Source organism: Mesocricetus auratus, unplaced genomic scaffold (genome assembly GCF_017639785.1).
Source record: "Mesocricetus auratus isolate SY011 unplaced genomic scaffold, BCM_Maur_2.0 Super-Scaffold_100007, whole genome shotgun sequence".
In the NCBI taxonomy this organism is placed as follows: Eukaryota; Metazoa; Chordata; class Mammalia; order Rodentia; family Cricetidae; genus Mesocricetus; species Mesocricetus auratus.
This window is the reverse complement of record NW_024429191.1, coordinates 39683976-39711859: the sequence shown is the minus strand read 5'-3', so window position 1 is coordinate 39711859 and position 27884 is coordinate 39683976. Positions and strand designations below refer to the sequence as shown.

Sequence of the window (27884 nt, the reverse complement as noted above, 5' to 3'; positions counted from 1 at the left end):
CACCTGGTTCTGACTAGTTTCTTCAAATGGGACTGTTTTGACTTAGAAATTGGACACACACTGCTTAAATACCTTTATTATTTTTTAAAAATTATTTAGACATTGATAGCTCTGTAAAATACTTCTCCCATTGCAAATCTTCAAACCCTTTCCACAGGTCTTCCATAAAGAAACAAAATATTCATACTTTGCGCCCATTCAAATCTAATTTTTAAAAAACATTTAAGATTCAAAATCAAGTATTTTTCTTTCCCAGAACTTGTTAGTAATTTTAAACCACAATGTAACATACTTAATGGCATTTCTTTTTAAAAATTAGCTTATCAGTGACTATTTTATGAGGAAAAAAAATCCATTCAAGGCCTTAAAGAGAATATAAATTCCCTGCTTCTGAAAGCAAAAGACATTGAGAAACAAACCCCTTTGTTCCTCTAGAGTCTGATTTCAACACTGCTAACAGCCAGCACACCGACTGGCTTCCTACTTAATATTAGGCATTGTCTACTTACTTTTGGACTGCAGCTGAAATGCTAGACAATCTTTAGGGATGGGTGGGTATAAGGGTAAAGCAGGGCGTGGAGGGCCAACACTGGCCACAGCACTGGAGCCTTCTGAGTGGAGGGTAAGACCAGCCAGACTTCTAGTCCCTGTCTGGGGCTGGCTTTTTGGAGAACAGTAGGAAATTTGCAGTCTGCACTTATTTCTCAATGTTAGATACAAGTGTCAGTCAAAGATATTGCACACGTTACCAGAGGCATGTAAACCACCAAGACAGTCCCCAGAGGTCCTTCAGGGATAGAAAAGGAAAAGTCACTATCCATAGGTAGGAGTTGCTAAGTGAAACATGTTTATTCATGCCCAATTCGCACGGCAGACTTCTAAGCAGCAAGTCTTCAGGTGGGTCTGAAGGCTGCTAAAGGCATCCTTCCCTCATTTTTCTAAGTACAACTGGAGCACTTCCCTAGCTAAGAAAGAGAAAGGAGTGGGGTGTGGTGGTTCACACCTTTTAACCCTAGTACTCCAAGCAGTCAGGTGGAGCTCTGTGAGTTCAAGGTCAGCCTGGTCTACATAGTGAACTCCAGGCCAACCAGAGTTACAGTGAGAACCTGACTCCAAAGAGCCCAAAAGGGGGGTGGAGAGGTGTATGTGTGTGGGGGTCCCTACGCTACAAACTGGCTTGCCCAGTTTACAAGAGAAACTGTTCACTGATGTGCCACTTGAGCTACACATAAGCCCTAGTTTCAGGGTGGCTCCACCTACTGTTGAATGATGCTTGGATGGTACACACAAGGTTGACTGGTATGGTACAAAGGACAGCCAGAGGAGTTGAGTGTGTGCTGCAGGGAGAAAGCCAGCATAATCCCTCAGCCTCCTTCACTCTTCAGTGTTGCCTCTCAGCTTCACTGAAGTAATGGTGTCCCATGAATGTCAGCCAGGTGTTTCTCAGCAGTCAGTCATGATGCACAGCCGAATTCTGACGTCTTTTGTTAGGAAATGAAGTCTAGGTTCACCTGAGACTGACCCTATCTTCTGGGCTCAGCTTTTGAGTAGCTGAGTCTATAGGTGCATTACCATATCTAGCTTGTTTTTCAAAGGTAAGGAACCATGTGATTTAGCATTAGTAATGGATGTGAATTATTTTTTCTACCTAAGCCTTGGATTTACTTTTATGGATTTACTGAATGGGTCAGCTGTACTCTGCTTACAGTCTTAGGACTACGGATACCACAAGTTCCTGCTGGTTCCGTTCCCCACTTCTGCTCCCCAAACAGTCAGTATTAGTAACATACAGCACAGAACAAGGACAGTCAACCCGCTAACCCTGGTGTTCCTTTTCCCAGCACTGGGAATGGAAGCTAGGCCCTCTTACATGGCAAGCTAGTGCTCTATCAGCCGTACCCCAGGCCCTAGTGCTGTATTTATTTTAAAGCTTTTTCCTCTTGTGTTTGAACCTGTAAAGCCCTGACCATATCTGTGGACTACAACTGATGCCAACCTATCAAGCTTTTTAAACATTTAGAAAAACCAAACCAAACCAAACCAAACCAAACTAAACCAAACCAAATCAAACCAAACCAAACCAAAACACTCCCCTCCCCCACACTTTGGCACACGAGCCTGGAGTTATTTGAGCGCATTTATCTCTCCTGCCCGCCCCATCTCAACATTTCAGTCATTCTTTACGGGGAATGGAGACCCTTCTGCCTTTGGAAAAGGTTGTCATGACACACTGATGTTTTGAGTAGCAAAAGGAGGAGGCACAAATGCTCAACTGGCCCCGGAAACAGTTCTTGTGTTTAGCACTGTAATTTATGCAATGCTGAGAAACTTTTGTACCAGATGACTTGCTTTAAAACTGCTGGTTGATTAAATATACATATAGACATAGATATAAAAATCACTAAGTCAACATTTGTTGTTTTCAATGTGAAAACGATAAAATGTAATTCGGAATTGTGCATTTGCCATAGGGTCCTTGTTAAAGGTACCATAAAAATAATAATTTTGTAATAAAAAACTCTTTTATTTTAGTATTGCCCTCAAGTTCAGAAGTTTGGAGCAAATGTACTAAGAAAGCAATTTGGGATCTACTCCCAACCAGGGATCTGGAAGCCTTAAATTTAGTGATCCCCGACAGCAGGCCCAGGAAACTCGACAGCCATGTGCGAGTCTTGCACTTGTACAGGGCTCAGCAGAGCCACCGGCCCCACAAAACATCCAAACTGTAATCAAATGCTGATGAGGCCCACTAGGGCCTCCACCTCATTTCGTTGGTGGTAGATGCTGGGCCCAGCCAACTCCTCACACACAGCTCTGGGGCACAAGTTGCTGGGCTCTGCCTTTCCTTGGGCTACCAAACAAGCAACTGGGGAAGGAGTAGGGCCTGGGTGGGGACCACTGAGCACCAAGGCTGAGGTGACCCAGGAGCTGACCTTCTACTCGGCTAGAGGCAGGCTGAAGACAGATGGCATTTCTGTGATGCAGAAGTTAGCTGTGCAGGAAGGAAAGTGCATTTAAGGTTGCTCAGAAACAGATGGTGACCACAATGCCGCAGAGAGGAAGGAGGGTAAGATGTGGACAGCTCCCTCTGCCTGCCTGCAGGTTGGCCATGTGCCTTGGGTCCTGTAGGTTAACATTCATGCTTTCTGATGAAGTCTGCCCATGAAGAAACAGGAACACACCTCTCCTGGTTCTGGCAGGTACATAATTTCCTTGGCAAAGCTCTTTGCTGCCAAGTTCAGTTTTATTTGGCCGCTGTTCTGAACCACTGTCACCGGAACTCATAGATGGGTGCACTGTGTTCAGGAACATGGGTCAGGTTGAGGGACTGATACCTGCAATAGGGGAGAGACAAAACAGAAGAGTTTTTTTGGGTATCCTGAACAGAGGAGGCTGGAGAACTTCACCCATAGCCCCTGCCAATTATACCCAGACTGAGGTGCTAAACCATTTTTAATTATGTATATAAATGTAGGGTGTCAGCCGGGCGTTGGTGGCGCACGCCTTTAATCCCAGCACTCGGGAGGCAGAGGCAGGCGGATCTCTGTGAGTTCGAGGCCAGCCTGGTCTACAGAGTGAGTTCCAGGACAGCCTCCAAAACAATACAGAGAAACCCTGTCTCAAAAAAAAAAAAAAAAACCTAAATAAATAAATTAATTAATTAATAAATGTAGGGTGTCACCAGCAGTGGTGGTACACACCTTTAATCCCAGCACTCGGGAGGCAGAAGCAGGAGGATCTCTGTGAGTTTGAGGCCAGCCTGGTCTACAAAAAGACTTTCAGGACAGCCAGGGCTGCTGTTATACAGGGGAATCCTGTTTTTGATTCCCCTAATCCAGAAAAAAAAATATAGGGTCTCACTACATAGCTCTAGCTGGCCTGGAAATACCCATGTAGATCAAGCTGACTCACAACAATCCATCTGCTTCTGCCTAATTAGTTCCAGGATTAGACATATTAAGAGTGTGTGTGTGTGTGTGTGTGTGTGTGTGTGTGTGTGTGTGTGTATTATGTGTGTGTCTAGTGTCTGTGGAGAACAGAAGAGGGCATAAGATGGCCTGGGACTAGAATTGAAGATGGTTATGAGCCACCATGCGGTGCTGGGAATTGAACCTAAGTCATCTGGAAGAGCAGCAAGTTCTCTTAACAGCTGAGCCATCTCTCTAGGACCCCACTTTGTTATACTGTTAAAATGAAAATGAAGTCTCATTCAACCCAGTAGTCCACCTGCCTAAGCCTCCAAGTAGCTGAGAATACAGGTGTGCACACCAATATGTCTGGCTTTGCTAACACATCTTATAAATGCTTAGTTGCACCTAGCTTGCTTGTTCCTTTGTCTCCTTATGTTGCTCCACTATACCATGTGTAGGAATTGTTTTTAGGCAACAGCTCACAAAAATAGGACCCTAAGGCCAGGCATGGTGACATAAGCCTTTTATCCCAGCATGTGAGAGCAGAAGCAGGTAGATCTCTATGAGCTCCAGGACAACCAGGGACACAGAGTTGAGAACTTGTCGGAAACAACAACAAAACCCTGAATTGGGCCTGGAAGTGCAGGTCTGTAATCCCAGCTACCAGGGAGCCTGAGGAAGGAGAATCACAAGTTCCTGATCACCTCAGTTCATGGTCACCAAATAAACTAATAAACTAATGTCTGTAAACAAACAAATGTAGCTTAGGGTCTAGGTTCACATAACAGAAGCAAAGCAAAACAAAACAAAACAAAAAACCAAAAAAACTAAAGAATAAGAAACAGGACCCCAATTAGCTCCAAGAAGAGACGGAGTTCACTACCTCTCTCCCACTTGTAATTCTGTATTTGTGTTTAAAGAATACCAATATGTGATGTCTTAGGAAATACTTCACACATAACAAAGAATATTCCAATTCTCTTAGTACCCAAAGAGACACTGGAGAGAAGAACCTCACAGCTTGCTATGAGTATTTCCCATTGCTTCTCACTTCCCGCAACATGGCTATAAGGTGGGTTGCCAGAGGGACTGGAGGTGTCTGTTTCTCCCATCAGTAAGTATTCTCAGAGGATCAAGAAAGCAGTGGACATGCTGGGCAGTGGTGGTGCACGCCTTTAATCCCAGCACTTGGGAGGCAGAGGCAGGCAGATTTCTGTGAGTTCGAGGCCAGCCTGGTCTACAAGAGCTAGTTCCAGGACAGCCTCCAAAGCCACAGAGAAACCCTGTCTCGAAATATTGAAAAAAAAAGAAAAAAAGAAAAAGAAAGAAAGCAGTGGGTAGTCTCCATGTAGGGATAACTCCTAGGTCCATTTTAATTAATGTTTGTAGGTTAGCTCTCCATTATTTGCTTCACATAACGTTGAAGAACTCAGGAAAAGCAGTTTATTTCTAATATAGATTTTAAAATATGGGCTGAGGATGTAGCTTAGTAGTGGAGTGTTTGCCTAGCATGCATGGGGTCTGGGGTTACACTCAAGCACTAAAAGAAAGAAAAAAACTCACAACAGGGCTTTGAGGTCAGTGAGATGGCTCTATGGTAATGGTGCTTGCCATGTAAGCCTGGACACCTGAGTCTGAACCCACATAGAGGTGAACAGAGAGAACTAAGTCTGTAACATTGTTCTCTAACCTCCACATGAACACAGTGATACATACATCCACACATGTATCATGTACACTCACATCATGTGCATACGCACAATAATAATTTTTTTTAGAAACGCCGACAAGGATTGGAAAGATGGCCCAACAGATAAGAGCACTGGGGTTTGGTTCCTTGCACCCACATGACAGCTCATAACCAGTTCCTGGAGATCCAATGCTCTTTTCTGGCCTCTGTGGACATGCAAGTGGGGTATAGATATATATGCAGGCAAAACAGTCAGACATATAGAATTTAAAAATTTAATTTAAAAAGGCAGCAAGATGGCTCAGTGTGAACCTGGTGCCAAGACTGAAACCTGAGTTTCATCCTTGGGACCCATATGATGGAAGGAGAAAGCCACTGTCTTCTGTTGTGACATACATGCTACCACACATGCATATACCTACCACCCCCACATCACACAAAATAAACCAATGAGGTGCTGGAAAGATGGCTCAGTGGTTACAAACATATTGCTTTACAGAGGACCAAAGTTCTACTGACAGTACCCACGTTGGCCTCCTACCAACAGCCTGTCACTCTGGTTCCAGGGAGCCAACCTTTGGCCTTTTGCAGGCATCTTCACTCACGCAAAGATGCACAAACAAACAATAAAAAATAAAAACAAATCTTTAAAGAAATGACAAAACTCCCCAAAAGGACTATGTACTAGTTGTTAGGAATAGGCAGCATTAAAATTACAGTAAGGCACTTCTTCATGTCACCTTGGGCAACTATAAACACATGCTAACATTTTGGGGGATAACATGAAAAAATTGAAGCTCTCAAATCTTGCTGGTAAGACTATCCAAAAGCACTGTCTCTGTAGGGAAGTCTGGCAGTTCCTTAGATGGTACATACAGATTTAGCATCTAACCCAGCACTTATATGTCCAAAGTAGAGGAAAATAGGAACTCAGAAACATACACCTACATAAACAGCAGCATTATTTTGATCAGCCAAAGATGAAAGCAACTCAAGAGTCCCTTTACTGACAGAAGGATGGACAAACAAATGCTGCAAAGACACGCAACGAAGAGTTTGGTAATAAATAAAAGCACTAGCCTAGTAACAGCGACTGTGCTGTACAGTTTTATGTTAACTCGACACAAACTAGAGTCATTTGAGAGGAAGGAGCATCAACTGAAAAAAATGCGTCTATAAGATCTGGCTACAGGCAAGCCTATAGGGATGCTTTATTAGTGATTCATGTGGGAGGGCCCAGTCCATTGTAGATGGTGCCACACCTGGGCTAATGGTTCTGGGTTCCATAAAAAAGCAGGCTGAGCAAACATATACTCCTCCATGGCTACTGCACCAGTTTCTGCCTCCAGTTTCCTGCCTTGGTTGAGTTTTTGTCCTGATGTCCTCTGATGATGGAATGTGATACAGAAGTATAAGTGAAATAAACCCTTTCCTCCCAACATTGCTTTTGGTCACAGTCATCACAGCAATAGAAACCCTCATTAAGATGTGGTACACACTTCTAACTCAGTACCCAGGAGGCAGATGTGGGAGATCTACATAAATTCTAGGTATAAGTCTGGGCTATATAGTAAAAACCTGTCTCAACCAAAGAAAAATCCCCACATATGCTGTGAGAGGAGTGATCCCTCAAAGCATTTTGCTAAGTGAGATGCCAGACACAAAGGCCAGGTATTGTAGGATTATAAAAAGTTTTTTTTAAAAACTGACCTGGAAATAGAACAACTACTGAAAGCCACCAACAAAGAATTTGAATCTATCTAGACTATGATCACTCACAGCCAGGAAAAAAAAATCTGAAAGGAAATTGTGCCCCATTTTATCTTTATTTATTTAAGTTTTTTGAGACAAGAGTTTCTCTGTAGCTTTGGAGCCTGTGCTGAAACCGACTGGCCTCCAACTCACAGAGATCCTCCTGCCTCTGCCTCCCGAGTGCTGGGATATAAGGCATGTGTCACCAATGTCTGGCTCCATTTTATTTTTTAACCTTTATTTTTTGTTTTTTGAGACAAGGTTTCTCTGTGTAACAGTACTGGAACTCACTTTGTAGACCAAGCTGGCCTTGAACTCACAGAAATCTGCCTGTCTCTGTCTCCCAAGTGTTGGGATTAAAGGTATGCAACATTACTGCCCCATTTTATTTTTTAAATTCTATTTAACTTTTTGTTTACGTGTGTTAGCCTGTGTGAATTTATATGCACTACGTATGTGAAGGTACTTGGAAGAAAAGGGCATTAGATTTCCTGGAACTAGCATTATAGGCAGTTGTAAGCTGCCATGTGAGTGCTGGGATCTGAATCTGGGTCCTCTGGAAGGGCATGAAGTACTCCTAACTGCTGAGCCACCTATTCAGCCCAAGTGTTCCACTTTCAGAAGAAATAAGGTGCTTCCTGGTATAGCTAACCCTCATAGTACAGCAAGGGGGCACAAGAGTCCTCTAAAAGATGGCAGAAGTCATCACTTGCAGTGGCCTTCTCACCATAGCCTTTGAGGAACATAAGGCAGGGAAATGAACCCTCATGGGCCCTAGCTCATCAGACCAAGATCATGTGCATGAGAGGTAGTGCCAGCTGGTAACTTAGAAGGCCACACTGCCTATAAGAGATCACATCAGCATTACTGTTAAATTCATGAGGAATAAATATGAAATGACCAGGATTGAGGTAAGCATTCCTGAAAATGAAAGACTGCCTAAAAGTATATACTTGGTGCCGCTTACCTAGCATGTACAAGGTCCTAAGTTCCATCCCACATAACACACACACTTAGAAATAAGGCTAGAAAGATGGTTTAGTGGTTTTGCAGAAGATCCAAGTTTGGTTCTCAGCATCCACACAGTGGCCCACAACCAATCACAACTCTAGTTCCTGAGGATCCAGTGCCCTCTTCTGATCTCTGCAGGCACCAGGTACACATGTGCTATACATATATGCATGCAGGAAAAACATTCATGTGCATTAAAAAGCTTAAAAATCTAACAGTATTTCATTTCATTACTTCACTCTATAGGTAAGGAGTCTCTGTTCTTTTTTTTTTTTTTCAAGACAGGGTTTCTCTGTGGCTTTGGAGGCTGTCCTGGAATTAGCTCTTGTAGACCAGGCTGGTCTTGAACTCACAGAAATCTGTCTGCCTTTGCTTGCCAAGTACTGGGATTAAAGTTGTGTGCCACCACCGCTGCTGCCGCCGCCACCACCACCACCACCACCACCACCCGAAGGAGTCCCTGTTCTATGTAAGGTCATCAAAATGGCTTCAGTACACACAGAGTATAGAATTTGGACAGAAGTAGACTGAGAGAATCTTTCAGATGTGATGGCTGGAGTTGATGGCAACTTTTGCTGCAGCACCAGCCTCGAGATCCTTACCATTCTGAACTCCGATGGTAGTAGTAGCCCTCTATGGAGGCTGCTGACTTCTGAAAGCAGATGTAATAGAAGCCAGCAAAGGAAGCACCGCTGATGTCTTTGATTGTGTGGTCCGGGACCAGGAACTGCTCCTGCACACAGATATGGGATCAATCAATACATCTGCTTTCAGTAAGACATCAGAGGGTTCTAAAGATGGCTAGAAAAAAGGTTTCTGCCTGGTTTGGGGTGGTGCTCACATACGTTACTACAGTATCCTACCTACCTCTCTGTGCCCTCAGGACCAGCAGCTCAGAGGAGGGATCATTGCTGGAGATCTAACAGACCAAATAGTACGACTTTCCTGTATACTTACCTCTTGGAGACCGCCTGACAATATAACCTCGGAATCAATTCAGTCTGGTTTCTAGGAACTGTCATTGGGTTCTGATTACCTCTGAGTCACATCTATTGCAGCCTGTGGTCATTCTGAGGTGAGAGTCCCTGTGACATCCCACCAAAGCTCTACCCTGGTTAAAGTCACAAGAACACACTACAGAGACAGGTGACCTGCCATCTGTGAAAGGCTCCTGCTTCCTACAAGGTGGGGTCAGAAGCCCTAGGGCTTCAGGGAAACCAAAATACCATGTGAGTTACTCTAAGAGAAATTGTTTGGAGAGAATTCCACTGCTTTAACAAACTGTTTTCATTTACTTTCCAATGCTGGGATGAAACCCGGGACTCTGTTCACTAGACAAATGCTCTATCATAAACTATACTCCCAAGCCTTCTCCAGCTTTTTTAAAAAATGGATTCTCTTTTCTGCATTATTCAAACTTCAAAATACTATTTTAAAGTTTAATGTAGGCGTAAGGTCTAGCTCAGTGGTAGAACACTTGCCTAGTATGTGCTAAGTCAGAGTTACATTCTCAGCACTGGAATAAAGTTAATCTAAACATCAGTACAAGTTCTTTAAAGGATTAGTTGGCATATTTCCCACTGTACAGCAGGCTGGGGAGGGAGGCTCAGTATGTGCTAGTGTGGGCTAGAGAGGGAAGCTCAGTATGTGCTGGATAGCAGAGTGGGCTGGAGATGGAGGCTCAATATACACTGGATGGCAGATGGGGCTAGAGAGCGAAGCTCACTGTGTGCTATTCTGCAACTGCCAAGTGAAGAAATGCTATCCTACTTCCCAAATGATCAGTCATACAAAGCACAGATGGAAAGCGACCACTTTACATGTCTAGTCTTTATAAAACTATATCATATTCAAGTAGCTTTCTTTTTTTTAATGACTTATTTATTTTAGGTATTCTGCCTGCATGTATGTCTGAGTGAGGGTGTCAGAACTGGAGTTACAGACAGTTGTGAGCTGTTATATGGGTGCTGAGACTTGAACAAGGGTCCTCTGTAAGAGCAGCCAGTGCTCTTAACCACTGGGCCAACTCTCTAGCCCCTTCAAGTAGCTTTCTTTATCCTCACAGAGCAGGCATGGGAATTTGAGGTGGACAGGTGTTCCCAAATTTCTTTCACAAATTTGTTTCATGGCTTTGCATTCATGTGGTTGTAGATAGCATACTACTATAGTAGAGAAGCATAGGACTACTCTCAGGCAAAGGCCAATCCACTGAAGGACTAGAGGGAGCCAAGGGCCAGCGAGGGGAGAACTTCTGCTCCATTCCTGGCCCCTCATTTCCTGAGCACTGGGTAGAGGATATAGCTGGAGAGCAAGTCATTCTGATGGCATTTAAGTTTGTGTTAGGAATAGCACAGTGATGACTAAGTTCAAGGAAAGTAGCCCTGAATCCCCAGAAACTGGATGACTAATCGTGGAGGTTCACAGGATTGTTGGGTAGGAGAATGAAAGGAAGAGGCCAGAGGTGCCTTCTGGCATGAATATGCCCACTTAACAGGATAGCCAGCTCACCCATGTGGACTCTGGAGCCACCACACAACTGCTGTTTACAAGTGTGTAGGGACCCAACCATGAAGACACACAGTGATAAGCTAATGGCACGAAGGGCCCCTATGGGAAGGCATAATCAGCAAGAGTAAGTATGTTTGGGTGCTCTAGGACCTGGCACGTGGGAGTTTAGGGAGATGGCCTGGGCAGAACCTTACCTTCCACCTCATGAAGACATAATCCCCATTTTTCAGTTCTTCATAATCAAAGTCATCTGAATTAAATGATTTTGCATACTGATAAAAAGCCAGAAACTTGCCCTAAAAAACAAAAGAGTCTCGGTGATCTATCCACAGGAGCAAAGGTGGGTACCTGAGCTCATGGCATCTGGAAAGGATAACTAAGTGGACAAAGCACTACTCGACTGTGTGTCCAGTGAACACAGCCAGAAGAAAAGGTCAAAGGTAGGGGTGGGCACAGTTCGAGAACACCCTATTATCAGAACACATAAAGTAAGATGGATTAGTGAGATTTCATCAAAGAGTATCACTGAGCATGGTGGCTCACACCATTAATCCCAAAACTCAGGAAGCAGGCAGATCTCTCTTGTTTTTTAAATGTGTACAGACACGAAAACTGAAAAACAAAGAACAGGACTGGAGAGTTTGCTCAGTGGTTAAGGGCACTTGTTGCTGGTTCCCAGTACACACACATGCATGCAGGCAAACCACCTATATACATAAAGTAACAAATCTTAAAAACAAAAAAACAAAGAGTCAATTGAGCCACTTTCTAACAGCATGTCATGTCAGAGCTAGGTGTCATAGTAGACATATATAACTGCAACACTTGGGAGGCTGAGACAAGAGTATTTCAAGTATAAGGCCTTTGTAGACACAAATTTAAAGAGTGAGTGCCTGTCCAAAGAGGTAATATATACATATGTAGTTATTTCTTGGTACCTGCAGAAGAAGGACTCTAGGATCCTGTACAGACACTCAAATCCCCAGACAGTCAGTCCCTCAGATAATATGCCCTGATCTGTATGTGACCTGTATACATTATCCTTCTATATACTTTCAATTGTCTCTAGGAAACTGAATACCATGTGGATGCTTGTAGACAGCTGTACTGTACTGTGCAGGAGAAAAGTGAAAATAAAAAGCTTGTGTATGATGGGTAAACACAAATGGTTGCTTTCTGTTTTGTTTTTTATTTTTCAAGACAGGGCTTCTTTGTGTAGCCCTAGCTGTCCTGGAACTTGCTATGTAGACCAGGCTGACCTTAACTCACTGAGATCCACCTGCCTCTGCCTCCCAAGTGCTGGGATTAAAGGCGTGTGCCACCGCCATCTGGCTTTGTTTTCTTTTTTAAAGGGTTTTACAGTACAGTCTTGTATGGTCTTAGAACTCACTACGTAGACCGGGCTAGCCTCAAACTCACATTGTTCTGCCTCCAGAGTCTTGAGATTAAAGGCATATGTCACCATGCCTGACGATATTTTTTTTTAAGTTTTATTTTTATTTTATGTGTGTGGGTGTTTTACCTGCATGAATGTGTGTGCCAAGGAGGTCAGAAGAGGGTGTCATAGGCCCTGGAACTGGAGTTATAGATAGTTGTAAGCTGTCACATGGTTCTGGGAACAGATGTTGAATCCTTTGGAAGAGCATAAGTGCCCTTAACTGCTGAGCCATCCCCTCAAGTCTGAGACAGAATATTTTTTACTGACATTTCTTTGTATTGCACCAGAGAATCAATGAGTTACTGACCCCAAAGATTTTCAATCTATAGTCAGTTGAATACACCAAGTTCAAACTCATGGATACAAAAGAATCCAAAAGAGGGTCAAGACAAAGTTAGTATCTTAGTGCTAAACATTGTTATTAAAGATTTTTCCTTTCTAGTTTGTTTTTTCAAATATTTTCAAATAAGCATATACTTTATAAGAAAATATCTGAAATAAAAGGCCAACAGTGAAAGTTTAATATGCACAGGACTCAAAGCATTATAATATAAATGTCATGAACACGTGAAGCATATGGAATCCTGACCACAGCTATAGCTATAGTGTTGCTAACAGGTAAATCTGAGGGTACAACAGCATGTCTGATTCTGGACTACACAACAGGAAAGTGGTAGCACAGGCAGTTTATTCCACACTGAAAACTCAAGATAAATACAACAAGCAAGACCTTATCTCAAAAAACAAAAACCAGCTGAGCACCAGTTATTGCAGCACTTGGGAGACTGAGCAAGAAGATTGCTGAGACTTTCAAGCCAGTCTGGGTTACAGAAGATCCTATCTCAAAACAAACAACATCCCTCTCTACAATAGTTGACAACAAAGGCTGGCGTGATAGGACAAAAAACAGATTTTTGAAGATATAAGACAGGTAAAGACCCAAATGGGAAAAGACCCCAGGGCAGTAACTCTAAGTTCTTCTGACATGCTCACCACTGGGGAATAAGGGCATTGCACACATGACTGCTAAGGACAGGGAATCTGACTTTCTCAAGTGTGCCTGGCTGGTATGTAGGTTAAGTCTATTAGGATGAACAGAAACAAGCAATGCATCCTGCCCTTGCTGGGCTTCATGAAAAACATCCTCACTAAAGGCTGTCCGGAACACAAGAGGCAACTGCTACCTGCCTCATGGGGCTTCACCATACAGACATGACTAGAAAGGAACAGTAGAGAAAAGATGGCAGAACGGGGACATTGCCCAGGTTCTAACAGCCACACAGCTGTGCATGGGACTGAAGGACTGTTCTCATCACCTAGTATTTATGAGAAGGGTTGGCAGACCTGGAAACTGCAGTTTACGTAGGACTCGGTTCTGATTAACTTCTGCTGGGAAACAGGGTCTCAGGTCTAGGCCTGCCATTTTCCAGATGTCTTCAGTTGCCCAGGGCAGAGCACAGCCTTACTCACCCAGTGTTTCCGATCGACGTCTTCATCTGCGTCCCACTTGCGAGTTAAGAAAGGGTGTTTTTTGCTTATTATTTCTCCTTCAAAGAAGGTTGTAAGGGTTGGATATTCCTACAGCAAAAGCAAATATTCAATGTGAATTTCTAGTTGTTTTTGTTTGCAGTATTCAGGGGTCTAAACCCTGGGCACCACACACTCAGATACTGAATGAGCACTTTACCTTGGTCCTGTTGATGGGATGTAGGACCTCAGGCTACCCAAGATGTGTTTACTTGCCTCCTGCCTATTTCACTGTTCAGAGATAACCAATCTTGCTATAACTTTTTTTCTTTTCTTTTTCAAGTCAGGGTTTCTCTGTGTATCCCTGGCTTTCCTGGAACTCACTCTGTAGACCAATTGGGTTGGCCTGGAACTCACAGAGATCCGCCTGCCTCTGCCTCTGCCTCTGGAGTGCTGGGATTAAAGGCGTGCACCACCACCACTGTCTGCCTATAACTGCTATTTGTTTTTGTTTGTTTGTTTTTCAAGACAAGGTTTCTCTATGGCTTTGGAGATAACTTCTTTCTAATACTTTCACAAGATGAACTTCATTGCTAACAAACCAAACCACTGTTAGATCCAGTGATCTGCCAACAGGCTATAGAAATAAACCTGAATGCCAGCCGCACGCCTTTAATCCCAGCACTCGGGAGGCAGAGGCAGGCGGATCTCTGTGAGTTCGAGGCTGGGCTGGACCGATAGCCTCCAAAACAATACAGAGAAACCCTGTCTCGAAAAACCAAAAAAAAAAAAAAAAAAAAAAAAAAAGAAATAAACCTGAATTCAGTTGTCCAGACAGAGAAAGGACTCTGGGACTTTGGAGACTTTGTCAGAGCAAAGAACTCAACTTTGGTCTCATCTGCTATGTTTTGGCCTCTTAAAAAAGAATTTGGATGTTGTCCACCACAAGTAAACTCTGAATACTCTACAGTCAAAGCAGAGCATAGCTTATCATGCTGTATTCTAGGGTGCACCACCACAAAAGACTCCAGAGCTGAGCCTCCTTTGACCCCGGGCCACCTCTTCATGTACCCTCAAGTTCCCTTGTTCCTCGTTTATACCTGTTTTTTTTTTTTGTGATTTTTTTTGAGGCAGTGTCTCACTATGTAGCTCTGGTTCACCAAACTCAAGGTCACGAAGAAGTCCTACTGTGAAACCACTGCCCACGTGTGTTTTTATTATTAACTTGCAGTCCTGAGTGGACAAGGGCCTTATGCACAAGAGACAAGTGTTCTACCACTGAGCTACATTCTGTTTTTCTTTTCTTTTTGTGTGTGCATGGGTATGGAGGCTGGAGATTGACATCAGGTGTCTTCCTTTACTGGTTTTACCTTTTAAAACATGGTTCACTGAATCTGGTGCTCACCACTGGCTAGAATGACTGGCCAGCAAGTACCAGGATCTGTTAATTTCCATCCCAGCTACACTAGAGTTACAGACATGCATGGCCAAGATTGTTGTTTGTTTTTTAGACATGGGTGCTGGGGATCTGAACTCAGGTCCTTAGTAAGTGTGAGAACAGAACCATCTCCCCAGTTCCACCTTCACCCTGTTCTGTTTCTTCCTCTTCTTTTTGGTTTTTCAAGACAGGGTTTCTCTGTGTATGTTATTTCTGGCTGTTCTGGAACTCGCTCTGTAGATCAAGCTGGTCTCAAACTCAGAGATTCACCTGCCTCTGCTTCCCGAGTGCTGTGAATAGCCAACACCACCTGGCTCTCATTCCATTTCTTAACAGTGAACTTTAAAATACACAAATCTAATATCCTCCTTACAAACGCCTACACTAACAGCGCTGGGCTGGGTTTCTCATACAGACATGTGTATATACACAATGAAGAAATAAGATGGGATGGAAGATTTTCTTAAATGGAAATCTCGTTACATTAAAAAAAAACTACATTAATCCATCTTTGGAAGGACTATATAAGCCAGGAAGTCAGTAGGATATTTTATTTTAAAGGTTATATAATTCTTAAGACTTACTTATGTTTGTTTTATGTATGGGTATTTTGCCTGCATATGTCTGTGCACTACGTGTGTGCCTGGTGCCTGTGGAGGCCAGAATAGGGTGCTGGATCCTCTGGAAGTGGAGCAACAGATAGCACCTGCCATGTGGGTGCTAGGAAACCAAACCCCAGTTCTCTGGAAGAGCAGCCAGTGCTCTTAACTGCTGAACAATCTCTAGAATCTTCCTACAATTTTGTTGTTTTGTTTTTGTTTTTGGAGACAGAGTCTTACTGGGTAGCCCTAGGTGGCCTGGAACTCACTATGTACACTAGACTGGCATTGAACTCAGAGATCTGCCTGTCTCTGCCTCTTGAGGGTTGATTAAAGGTGTGTGACACCACAAATAGCCTCCATATATTTTAAACAGGAAATTATGCTTAGGTTGTTTCTGAGCTTTAATATCTTTTCAGAATTCCCACTTGTCTTAGTCTATTGCAGGGAAGAGACACCATGACCAAGACAACTCTTATAAAAGAATGCATCTAACTGGTGGTTTGCTTACAGTTTTAGAGGGTTGGTCTATGATCATCATGGGGGAAGCAGACAGGAATGGTGGTGGTGAAGTAGCTGAGAGCTTTACATGCTGATCTGGAGGCAGCAGGCAGAGATAGAGAGATAAGATAGAGATGGATGGAGAGAGAGAGAGAGAGAGAGAGAGAGAGAGAGAGAGAGAGAGAGAGAGAGAGAGAGAGAGAGACTGACTGACTGACTGACTAGGCCTGGAATGTATTTTTGAAATCTCAAGGTCTACTCCCAGTGACTCTCTTCCTCCAAGATCACACTTCCCAATTCTCAAACAGTTCCACTAACTGGGAACCACGCATCACAAACATATGAGCTTATGGGGGCCATTCTCATTCAAACCATCACACCATCTAAAGGACAGAAGAACAAAATGGCAAAACGTTCCTAATACCATAAAAATAGTTGTGGTTTAAATGACTAGTTTACTAGGGAGTGGTTCTGTGTTGACTTCTTAAACCTTTAGGCAGCATGTGAAGGTAACTATAATGCACTCCCCCAAATACAATAAATGATAATGAACTGGGTCCATCATGGTCAGAAGTTACCAAAAAGATTCATTATTTATTGAGGAAGGCACAGGAACCCTGGGCACTTGACTATATGGTGAAATTCAGGATAATTTAGAGACACAAAACGCACACACACTCACAAACCAGAAACATACCATCAGAAGGAAGGTTATTTGAAAGAGGAGTCAGGGAGGAAGACCAGATAGGTGCAAGGTGTAGCCACCAATAGGTCAACAAGTACTTTAGTTAAGAGCGAACAGATGGGCTAGAGATTGCTCAGTGGTTAAGGAGCACTGGCTGCTCTTTCAATTACCAGCAAACATGTGGCAACTCACAACCATCTATAATGGGGTTTGATGCCCTCTTCTGGCCTGCAACATGCATGTAGATAGAACACTGGAAAGACACTTTTGTCCAGTCTTAGGATTTGGCTAGTGTGGTCTGTATCCCTGCCTCCAACCACAGCCTGGCCTCCTAAATCCAACTAAGGATAAGACAAAGCCTTACCACTATCTCCCCTTATAAGCTGGGTTCCCAGTCACCCACCATGCTGTTGGGATCTTTGGGAAACATCCCTCTGCCTGTTGGTGGCTAGCTCAGAAATGCAAAGACAGTAATATTATACCTGTGCTTTACAAGTCTGATGCTTCAGTTTAAAATAGCACCCAAATAGTTGGGTGGTGGCAGCGCACACCTTTAATCCCAACACTCAGGAGGCAGAGGCAGGTGGATCTCTGAGTTCCAGACCAGCCTAGTCTACAAGAACTAGTTCCAGGACAGGTTCCAAAGCTACACAGAGAAACCCTGTCTAGAAAAACAAAAACCCCCCAAAACCCAAAAAGATGGCACCCAAAGAGCAAAGCTGTGCCTTTATTAGCAAATATGTGGCAAATAATCTCAAATTTAATTATCTCTCTGGCTCTTAGAATTTCAGAGGCTGAGACAAGGTAATTTAAGTCTTCTGAGGCTAACCTGGGCAATTCTGACTCAAAAAAAAAATCATAAAAAATGACTAATCAATCATGCTGTGATCTGTGAGAGCTACTGGTGTAGCTCAGTGGTTGAATGCACACTAAACCTTCATTTCATCCAAGTTCCATACCTAGGACAAAAGGGGAAAAACTGTGAATGTGTATATTTGCAAATGGACAGTCCAAACTGCAGTACAGTCAAGGAGATTCAACATGGAACTGCTGTTCTGGACTTTCTAAGCTGCTGAGCAAGCCACTGCATTACAATCCCACATCTGGCAATAAGCACTTACCTCTGTAAGGCCTTTAATCTTCAGGTACCCACAAAGGTAAGAGTTACCTGTGTCAACGTGCTGCAAAGAAAGAATAGCGTGTTATAAATGAGCCCTTGGGGGTGCTTCAGAAATCCTGCAAGGCCAGGTCAGGGAGGTCTAGAGGTCTGCATGTGCCTGGCACAATACAAGCCTCAGCTGCCTTTGGTACCTTCAGATCTGACTGATAATGAAAATTATCTCAGGGGCTAGAGAAATGGCTCAGCTGTTAAGAACATTTGCTGCTCTTCCAAAGGATCCAAGTTTGGTTGTCAGCACCCACATCAGGTGGCTCATGACCACCTGTACCTCCAGTTCTAGGGGATCCATCACCTTTTAGCCTCTATTGGCACCTACATTCATGTGCACATATCCATATACAGGTATACAATGCGTAATTAAAAATAAATCTTAGCTGGGTGGTGGTGGCACACGCCTTTAATCCTTGCACTTGGCAGGCAGAGGCAGGAGGATCTCTGTGAGTTTGACACCAGCCTACAGGGTGAGTTCCAGGACAGCCATGTCTCGTGAAAAACAAAAAAAAAAGGCTGTTTATGAAGTAGGCCAAGCTGAGATTCACAATAGGTTGGGTGGCATTTTGGTTCATAATTAAAATTTATTCCTTCCAACTATATAATGCTATCCGCAAATGTTCTCATTTCGTAAGAAAATAATTCAAGACTATGCTTAGGGTCAATAACAGCAGGAATAGTTCTCCCAAGCTGAATAGTAGTGGTTGAATAGCAGAGAAATGGAAAATTTAGAGTTAGAGATGGCTCTGGGTATACAGGTAGAGTGGGCCCTTGTGTCTACCAATGCACCGAGACTGCATATGAGTGAGATAATGTACAGGAAGTGAATGAGTGGGCTGGCTGTTCCCAAAAGCACATCACTCTTGAAATATTTGTACTTGATTTGTATTTCTTTTTATGTGTATTTTTTTCCCCACATGTATGTCTCTATACCATATGCAAGCCTGATGCCTGTGGAGGCCAGAAGAGGACATTGGCTTCCTGAAACTGGAGTTACACATAATACTTTTAACTGCTGAGCTGTCTCTGTAGTCCCTGGACTTGTGTTTCTTTTTTTTTGGTTTTTACAAGACAGGGTTTCTCTGTATTGTTTTGGAGGCTATCGGTCTTGTGTTTCTTAATATTCAGGAGCCCAAGACAGGAGGAAGGAGGATCACAGTAGATTTTAAGGCTTGGTGACCACAGGTCATTGGTTGCTTAGACACTGCCAAATGTCTACTCAACAACCAACTTTTTTTTTTTTCCATGCAAGCAGGGCCTGGATTTTGTTCTGCACCTACCTTGTTTATAGGTCCTGGCCATTATTAGTGAATCTAAAGCATGTATGGACCCCTATCATCTGTGAGACACTGGTGGAGAGATGTGTGACTTGATTCTGGCCAACAAGAAGTCTTCTGAGTGCTTAGGACGGAGCATAACATTTGAATGGGCATATGAGGAACAAGTGTCTCTTCCTTTTCCTCACAAATAGTATTCAGGCTCAGGGCAGCTACCAAGAGACCAGAAAGAGAAATGGACCAGGAAATGCTGAGGATGCAGCCCAGAAAGATAGATGGAACCAATCCATCATAGGATCTGGAGTCAAACAGTCATGTCAGACAGTGGGTGAGACAGGGTCTAAGGTAGCTCAGGCTGATCTCAAACTCACTATGCAGTAGAGGAAGACATGAACTTCTGATCCTCCTGAGTGCTGGGATTATATGTGTGGACTATCATGCTTGGTTTATGTGGTCAAACATAGGACTCTGTGAATTTTATTAGCTGGGCTATATCCTCAGTCCTGTGCACACTATTTTGAAACGCAATCTAGATACTTGGAAGACTTCTTATTGGCCAGAATTAAGTCACACATCTCTCCACCAGTGTCTCACAGATGGAGATCCATACATGCTCACATACCTCACAGATGATAGGGGTCCATACATGCTTTAGATTCACTAATAATGGCCAGGTCCTATAAACAAGGTAGATGCAGCCGGGCGGTGGTGGCGCACGCCTTTAGTCCCAGCACTCGGGAGGCAGAGGCAGGCGGATCTCTGTGAGTTCGAGGCCGGGCTAGACCGACAGCCTCCAAAACAATACAGAGAAACCCTGTCTCGTGAAAGAAAAACAAAAACAAACAAACAAAAACAAGGAAGTACACCAACTTGTAAATCTCACCTCAATCCACACACACACACTGTCCCAACAGGCAGAGACTCAAGAGTTCATGACTTAAAATGACTGTAATTGTGATAAACTCTGTAGTTGCCTATTAGCTTCTGAATTAAAGCAAAACAAAGTACAGAGGTACATGGAAATTTTTATGTTAAGTGAGGTCTCACTTCAAAAAATTAGAAAAGTTTTGTGGCCCTTATCATATTTTAAGAAAATATTTATTTTATTATTTTTAATTATATCTATGTATCTAATGTGAGTATGTGTACATGAGAGAGGCCAGAGGTAACTACTGGAGCTGTAGTTACAAGAAGCTGTGAGCTGCATGAATGGGTGGTAGGAATTGAACTTGAGGCCTCAACAAGAGCAGTATGTACCCTTAATTGCTGAGCCATCTCTCCAGCCCCACTTATCAGGTTTGGGGATTTACTTTTATCTCTAACACAAATCAAATATTAAGGAAGTCCTTAAGAACTGTAATGAGCCGGGCGTTGGTGGCTCACGCCTTTAATCCCAGCACTCGGGAGGTAGAGGCAGGTGGATCTCTGTGAGTTCGAGACCAGCCTGGACTACCAAGCGAATTCCAGGACAGCCTCCAAAGCCACAGAGAAACCCTGTCTCGAAAAACCAAAAACCAAAAAACAACAACAACAAAAAAAACTGTAATGAACCTAGTTAGCCAGATGATGTCAGCACCAAAGCAATGAGTTCCAATGAAGCCCAAAGGGCTGTCATATCTTGGTGCTGGAATCAAAAGTAATTCAAGCAAAAACTGCTGCAAAAGTAATTCAAGCAAAAACTGCTGAAGTATTTCAGCATCTTCACCTGCTGGTCTCTTAGCACTGGGATTAGGTAACACAGCTGGTTCATACTCACATGGTTCAGCAAAAAGGAAAAAAAAAGATTTTATTAAAGGACATTCTGAGTCTGAGGCCTTAAATCTCACTTTTGTGATTCTTACAGAACTCAATACAACTTGTGGTTTTCAGAGTTAAAGGCTATCAGACGGAAGAAATACTTGTTAGTAAGATTAAAACTTGAAGTGTAAATTGCTTCATATTAGCATGCTCAACAATCAGAATTTCTATTTGGTCTCTATTCAACCATATCTTTCCCATTTTGCCCAAACTGATAATGATGATAGGTGAACTCAAATTATCCCACTTGCACACATTCTCACCGACCAACGGGCCAGCACTTCAATGTGAAAGATAACAAGGCAAATGTTTAGCAAAGAGGCCTTTCAGTACAACTATGCCCAACAGCTGCTCTTTTTAAATACTCTTCACAGAGACCTGGACTTCCCACTACTGGTGACTTAGGGGATGGCATAGAGGGAAATAATCAGAGTAAGATCTGGGGAAAAGATCTTGTTAGAACCCTGCATATATTTTCAGGAACTCTGTTATACTAGAGTTTCAAAATAAAAGATGTTTTAGGGCAGCAGTTCTCACTCTGTGGGTGGTAACCCCACAGGGGTTGCATATCAGTTACTTGCAATTCATAATAATAGCAAAATTACAGTTATAAAGTAAACGAAAATAATTTTATGGTTGGGAGTCACTACAACATGAGGAACTGTAGTAAAGGGTCACAGCATTAGAAGGGCTGAGAACCACTGCTCTAGGGGTTGTCAAGATGAACTTGGTAAAGTACTTGTTATGCAAATATGAGAATCTGAATTTGGATTCCTCGTAAACATAAGAGTCAGGTGAGGTGTGGTGTACCTGGAATCCCAGTGCTGGGGAGGCTGAAACAGGCTAATCCCCCATTCCCTGGCAGTTAGTCTAGCCAATCAGTGAGTTCAGTTTCAGTGAGAGTCCCTGTCTCAAAAAATAAGGTGAAAGGCAATAGAGGAAGACACCTGATGTTGACCCTCTGATCTCCAGGTGTACAAGCACACATGCATACATGCACTCACAGGTACATGTGTACACACCCCATTGCTCTGAATGCACAGGAAAGATACACAACATCTTTTGGAACATTTACAGTAAGACCATGAGATACCATTCCATTCCCACTGGAACAACTGTAATCAAAGACGTGAAGAAGTTGAAACCCTCATATGCTGTTAGTGGAAATGTAAAACAGTGTAACCACTTTAAAAACCACTGGTAGTTTGCTAAAATATTAAACCTAGAGCTACTATATACCCAGTAGTTCTACCTCTAGGTATCTCTATATCTACTCAAGAAAAATGAAAACATATGTGCACATAAAAACCTGTACACAGCTGGGTTGGTGGTAAATACCTATGGTCTCAGTACTTGGGATGGCTAAAGTGGGAAGGTCACTTAAAGTTAGGGGTTGAAAGCTAACCTAAGCAACAGAGACCCACACCTCAATAATAATAATAATAAACCTGTATATGGATGTTCACAACAGCATTAGTGATAATAGACCCAAAGTAGAAATAACCTAAGCCCATCAACTGATCAATGGCTAAACAAAATGTAGGCAATGCTTTACAATGGGCAACGACAGAAAGTAATGAAGTAGTGACATGAGCTGAGATACAGATGAGCCCTGAAAATATGCAATGTTAAAGACGCCAGTCACAAAAGGAAAAATAACTGTATGGCTCTATTTATACATGTCCATAATAGTTAAAGTTGAGTCTAGGGTTTTGTTTGCTTTTGAGAAAGGTTTCATTCTGTAGGTCAGGATAGCATCCTGTGGCCTCAGAGTCTGAGTTTAGGAATTAGAGGTGAATACTACCAAACCTGATCTTAGAACAGGTAAATCGGAAGAAAAAAAGAAAAAGATTAGCCTAGGATTGGTATGTTTGTAGGGTGTGTGTGTGTATGTGTGTGTGTGTATGCGATGTATGATAGTTAAGGAGTATGGAATTTCTTTTGGGGACAATAAAATGTTCTAAATCAGGTGACAGCTGAACAACTTTATGACTATCCTAAAAGCCATTAAGTGTACACCTTGAATATATAAACAGTATGGCATGTGGATTATATCTCAACAAAATTGAAAAAGAGCAAGCAGGTATACTTTTCATTGATCTGACTTCAGAGTCTATGCCTTTAACTATCACATTATTCTGCTTCCCAAAAATATTTTAAGCTAAACTAAACGAACAAGAAAAGCAGGAAAAAAGTTGGATTATGAAAAATAACTATTCTCAGAAGGCCGAGTCTAAAAAACTGGCCGTAGCAGGAAGATCAGGCAACAATTCCCATGCCTCCACTTGATCATAATGACAAACAAGTTCATTGACTAGATGTGGGGGAGCATTCCCTGGCATGACCACCAACTGACTCCACACTAGCCATTCCATATAAGGATTTGGGCTACCTGCCACCTATCAACCATGCCCCAAACTCAATCACTATTTTCACTGGTTCACACGGGCACTGGCAACTACAAAGTAGGAAACAACAAATGATAGGCCCATTTGACAGCCCCAGTGGTTACCTATTATATCAGAAACCAGCAAATGGATACACAATTTCATGATTAGTTGAGTGAATTAAAAAAAGCCTGACTTTTTCATACAATAGTATCACATTTTAGGGAGGAAAAAAATTACTATCACAGTAGGTAATGAGAATTGAAATAGCTCAGCCAGTTTTCCAATTACAATAAATATCATAGTTCCTTATAGAACTCTATGGAACAAACTGCATTTAATAAGAGCACGGTTTCCCAATCAAAAACCTGAGAAAACTATTCCCACAAATGGTAGGAACAAAAAAGGCTTATAAGTGTGTGCTACAGTTAGAGAGGAGACACTCTCATGCCTTTGGAGTGCCGTCTAACTGCTCAAAAGAAACCAACATCGGAAATTGGAAAGAGTAAAGGGTGGTTTAGAGTGCAGAGTACACTGTACATCTCACTGGGGCCTTGGGGCAGCGCGCACCTCTGAACAAGATTTGGGGAACAGCCTAGGTGGGGGCATTAGGAGGATGCACACAAGATGGAAAGGGGACTAGATCTTCAGGCAGGCAGTTTAATACCCAGAAAGAACACTACGGAGGACAGAGGAAAGACCTCCACCAATCTTCTTTGGCTGGGAAAAGCTTTAAGGGAGAGAGAAGGAAGCGCTGGAAAGGAAAGGCCCAGAGCAGATGAAGTTGAAGTTTCAAAGTTGTTCAGGGACTGGCAGCCAGCAGCCTGTACTCAGATATCCAGGTCAATTAGGGGGAGGTGCGTGGACACAAGACAAAACTAGGTTAGATTTCCCAGTACTTGGGCATCTGAGGCTGAGAGGAAACTCTGGAGCTGTGTAGATAAAAATCAGCAACACTGAAGCCAGCAATAGCAAGCAGCTAGGACCAAGGTGCGAGGTCTGGGGAGAGGCCAGGGGGACTGCCCGGGATGGGAAGTGACCGCGGAGCAGGGGAGAGTAAGAAGCCTGGGGCAGGAAGCCTAGAGTGGGGCAGATGACTGGGCTGGCTATGAACTGACTGAGGCAGGGTTTTGGTACTGGAAGGCCTCAGGAGGCAAGGTCCTAAACAGTAAGTGGTGCAATTGGAGACACCTGGGTGTGAATACCTGCTCTTTAGGGGAGCCAAGGGCTGGGAATGCCTTGGGTTGTGTCAGCTAATAGAGGGAGGTTGTCCACCCGGCCCCGCCGCCCCGAGGATGGTGGGCTGGTTGAGTTTTCCAAAGGAACAAGGGGGAAAAGCTTCATTCTGGGAGAATCTGACACTGGTCGCCACCGGGAGGTACTGAGTCTGGGGGAGCCAATGGGGAGTTCTTCAGGGTCGGACAGGGACCGATGGGAGGGGAGGCTGGTGTAGAAAGACAAGACTTGGGAAGAACCGACCCAGGTTAAAGGGCAGATAGTCATAGGGGTGCTTCCGGATCCCAAGAGGGCGGGTCAAAGGCTCCAAGTGTGGGACAGTCTTTGGGGTCTGTCTGAGGCTGGCCGCTACAGGCTCTGGGTCTAGGGGTGGGTTAGGGCTAGGGTTCGAGAGTGTGACATCAGCTGGGTAGGTCCCGGTGGGAGGCGCCGGGTGCAGGAGGCCCCGGTATCGAGGGCCTGGTCCGCGGCTTAGGGCTCGCGGAGCCCAGGGCAGGCCTGGCCCGTGAGCGCCGCGAGGAGGCCCTCGGGCCCGGCCTGGCCGCCCGGCGCTCACCTGCAGCACCACCTCTACGTCGTACGAGTTCCCCTTGCTCTTCTGGTGGCCGCGGAACTTGGAGCCGCTGTAGAGCAGGCTGGTGGCCACGCCGGGCTGCTGGGTGTTGATGGGCGGTGGCGGGATGAGTGAGGCCGCGGATGTAGCTGAGGCACCCGCCGGCGGGGGACACTCGGTGCGGACCGGCATCGCGGGGTCCCCCGGAGCCAGGGCTGGGGGAAGGGGGAAGGAACCGCCGCCGCCGCGCGGGAGTAGAGGCTGCGGGGAGGGCGGACCCGGGCGCGCACGCGCGGGGGAGGGGCTCGGGGAATCACCCCGCCCGCTGCCGGCCGACTGAGGGCTCGTGTCGGCACCTGGACCCGGGACCTGCTAGCAGGGTTGTCCTCAGCTGCTTCCTCGTTCCCACTTGCTCTCTCGCGCGCACACACGCACACATTCACACACTCACACGCACACATTCACACACACATTCACACACATACACACAAACACTCACACATACACACTGCGGCTTCCGATTGGCGCGGGAGCGCCGGAGAGGCGGGAGCAAGCGCGAGCGGCGCTTCCGCCTATTGGCTGGCAGAGAGAGCACGTGGCGTGGTGCGCGAACGGCCCTCTGGGACTTGTAGTTTTTCAATAACGCGGCATGGAGGGGGCGGGGCGAGCACGCTTGTGATGCTGATTGACCGGGGGCGGGAGGGGCGCGCAGTGGCGACGGCGCGCCGTAGGTGTCATGAGGAAGATGGCGGCGTGCAGAGGAGGCTGAGGGCTTCGAGCCTGTGGGGAGAGTTTCCGTACAGTCTATTCTCTGTTTTGACTTATGTGTCCACCCAGGCCCTTGGGCGTGATGTGGCGGATCTGCCCCAGGCTGAGGGACCGGGGGCGCAGCCTCTTGAACCGACCTTCCTGTGACCCCACCGGCTCAATGTGGCCAAGGCCAACCCCGCGGCCTCCGTCCAGGGCCTATGTACCACCAACAGGTGAGGCCCGTACATTTGTTACCTTTTGGTCAGGAGCCAAGTCTGGCTCACCTGGTGGAGGATTTCTGTCGCGCAATGGGGAGTGAGTGAGGCAGGGTTCAGGCCCATGATATTTAGAGCAATGGAATTGTTTCATGTTGGAAAATGATATCCAAACCAGTATCGGGATGACCTTAGAGGGCACAGGGAGATATTTGACTCTTGTGGCTTTTCTAAATTTTCTTTTTCTATGTTTGTTTTTCGAGACAGGGTTTCTCTGTGTAGTCCAGGTCTTGGAACTCGCTCTGTAGACCAGACTGGCCTCGAACTCAGAGATCCTCCTGCCTCTGCCTCTCTGTGCAGGTGTCTTCTTTGATTTCAGGACTTCGAAGGTCACAGAGCAGACTGGTTGAGGTTTGTGGAAGGCAAAGGGTGGCCTGGCCGCCTTGTGCCTCCGTCACCCACCATAGGACTTGGCACAGAACAAGCAGGCCTGTCTCCCACCCCCACACTTTTCTTGCGGGTTTGCAGGCCCTCTGTCCTAGTGCAGAGCTGCAACCCCTGCATTCTCTGAAGCCTTCTCCAAGTGTGAGTTCTGGCCATGCTGCTTTCTCCTAGTGAGGATGTAATAACCCTGAGAGAAGGTTATGTCATCGTTGCTAGAGAGAGTTCGTGAGTGAGGCTCACTTCAGTGAATGGAAAGTAGAGACGGCCTCCTTTCATCCACTGAGTTGTTTTCTGTTGAGGGCATGTGGTCTCACCTGAATGATACTCACGGGCAAATGCAGGATATGCCACGCTTGCTAAGCAATAGTTTTGACATGCCGTGATAGGAGAAGTACAAGGATCTGAGAGCGCACTGCTAGGGAGACCGGAGACAGGACTGCTGAGTCCAAGAGTTTGAGGTTAGGCTGGGCTATAATAACAAGACCTCATCACAGGGTGCAGGGGGAGAAGAGGAGGAGAACAAGGCTTGACTTACATAGACCTCGCTCTCACCATGCCTTATTCACTCATTTCTTTATACATTCTTATTTCCTGTCATGTTTGACTACCTGCTATGTGCTAGATAATTCTAAGGGCCAACTGGTAAGTCTGTAGTACAAGAGAAAAGATTGCAGGTCAGGTGCCTCTGTAACGGAAATCGTAAGGCATCCACTCATTTACATTAACCCTTTGCCTGTTTAGTGAACTCCTGAATATGTTCCTTTTCTTACGCCTTGCCTCCCTAGGATGTGCTCTGCTCTCCTTGTCCTCACCAATTGTGAGCTTTTTGTGTGTCTTTGAAGTAGTGTAAATCGTACCCCATTGGGTCCTTCTTGGTAAACACTCTGGTTGCTACACTGACCATGGAAGGTTGTCTGGAGAGGCGGGGCTTTTGAAGGGCTAACTGGGGGTGGGGTAGGGTGGAGGAGAAGTGTAGTGCAGAGACCCTCCTGTTCTGTTAGCTGCCTAGAGGGGGAGGTGTTTTGGAGAAGCAGCTGAATACAAAGAAGTCAAA

At 44.6% G+C, this 27884-nt stretch overlaps 2 protein-coding genes across 5 annotated transcripts in view; one reads left to right on the top strand and one right to left on the bottom strand.

Moving 5' to 3' along the window:
* Window positions 1-61: 61 nt before the first annotated feature.
* On the bottom strand, window positions 62-26043 carry Gid4 (GID complex subunit 4 homolog). Its single transcript, XM_005067675.4, has 6 exons — window positions 25425-26043; window positions 18122-18181; window positions 13781-13888; window positions 11067-11168; window positions 8967-9097; window positions 62-3335 (listed from the first exon to the last, which is right to left on the bottom strand). The coding sequence occupies exons 1-6, from the start codon at window positions 25611-25613 to the stop codon at window positions 3272-3274; spliced, it is 654 nt and encodes a 217-aa protein (XP_005067732.1). The 5' UTR covers window positions 25614-26043; the 3' UTR covers window positions 62-3271.
* Atpaf2 (ATP synthase mitochondrial F1 complex assembly factor 2) overlaps window positions 24605-27884 on the top strand; it is a 17330-nt gene continuing 14050 nt past the window's right edge. The window contains exons 1-2 of one of the 4 annotated variants that reach the window (XM_013111721.3): window positions 24605-24622; window positions 26259-26404. In XM_013111721.3, the coding sequence (XP_012967175.1) occupies window positions 26272-26404 (133 nt within the window). In that variant the 5' untranslated portion in view covers window positions 24605-24622; window positions 26259-26271. Of the gene's footprint in view, window positions 24623-25381; window positions 25600-26135; window positions 26405-27884 lie in introns of those variants that run through there. The other 3 variants (XM_040748771.1, XM_040748770.1, XM_005067676.4) reach the window with 3 other exon arrangements.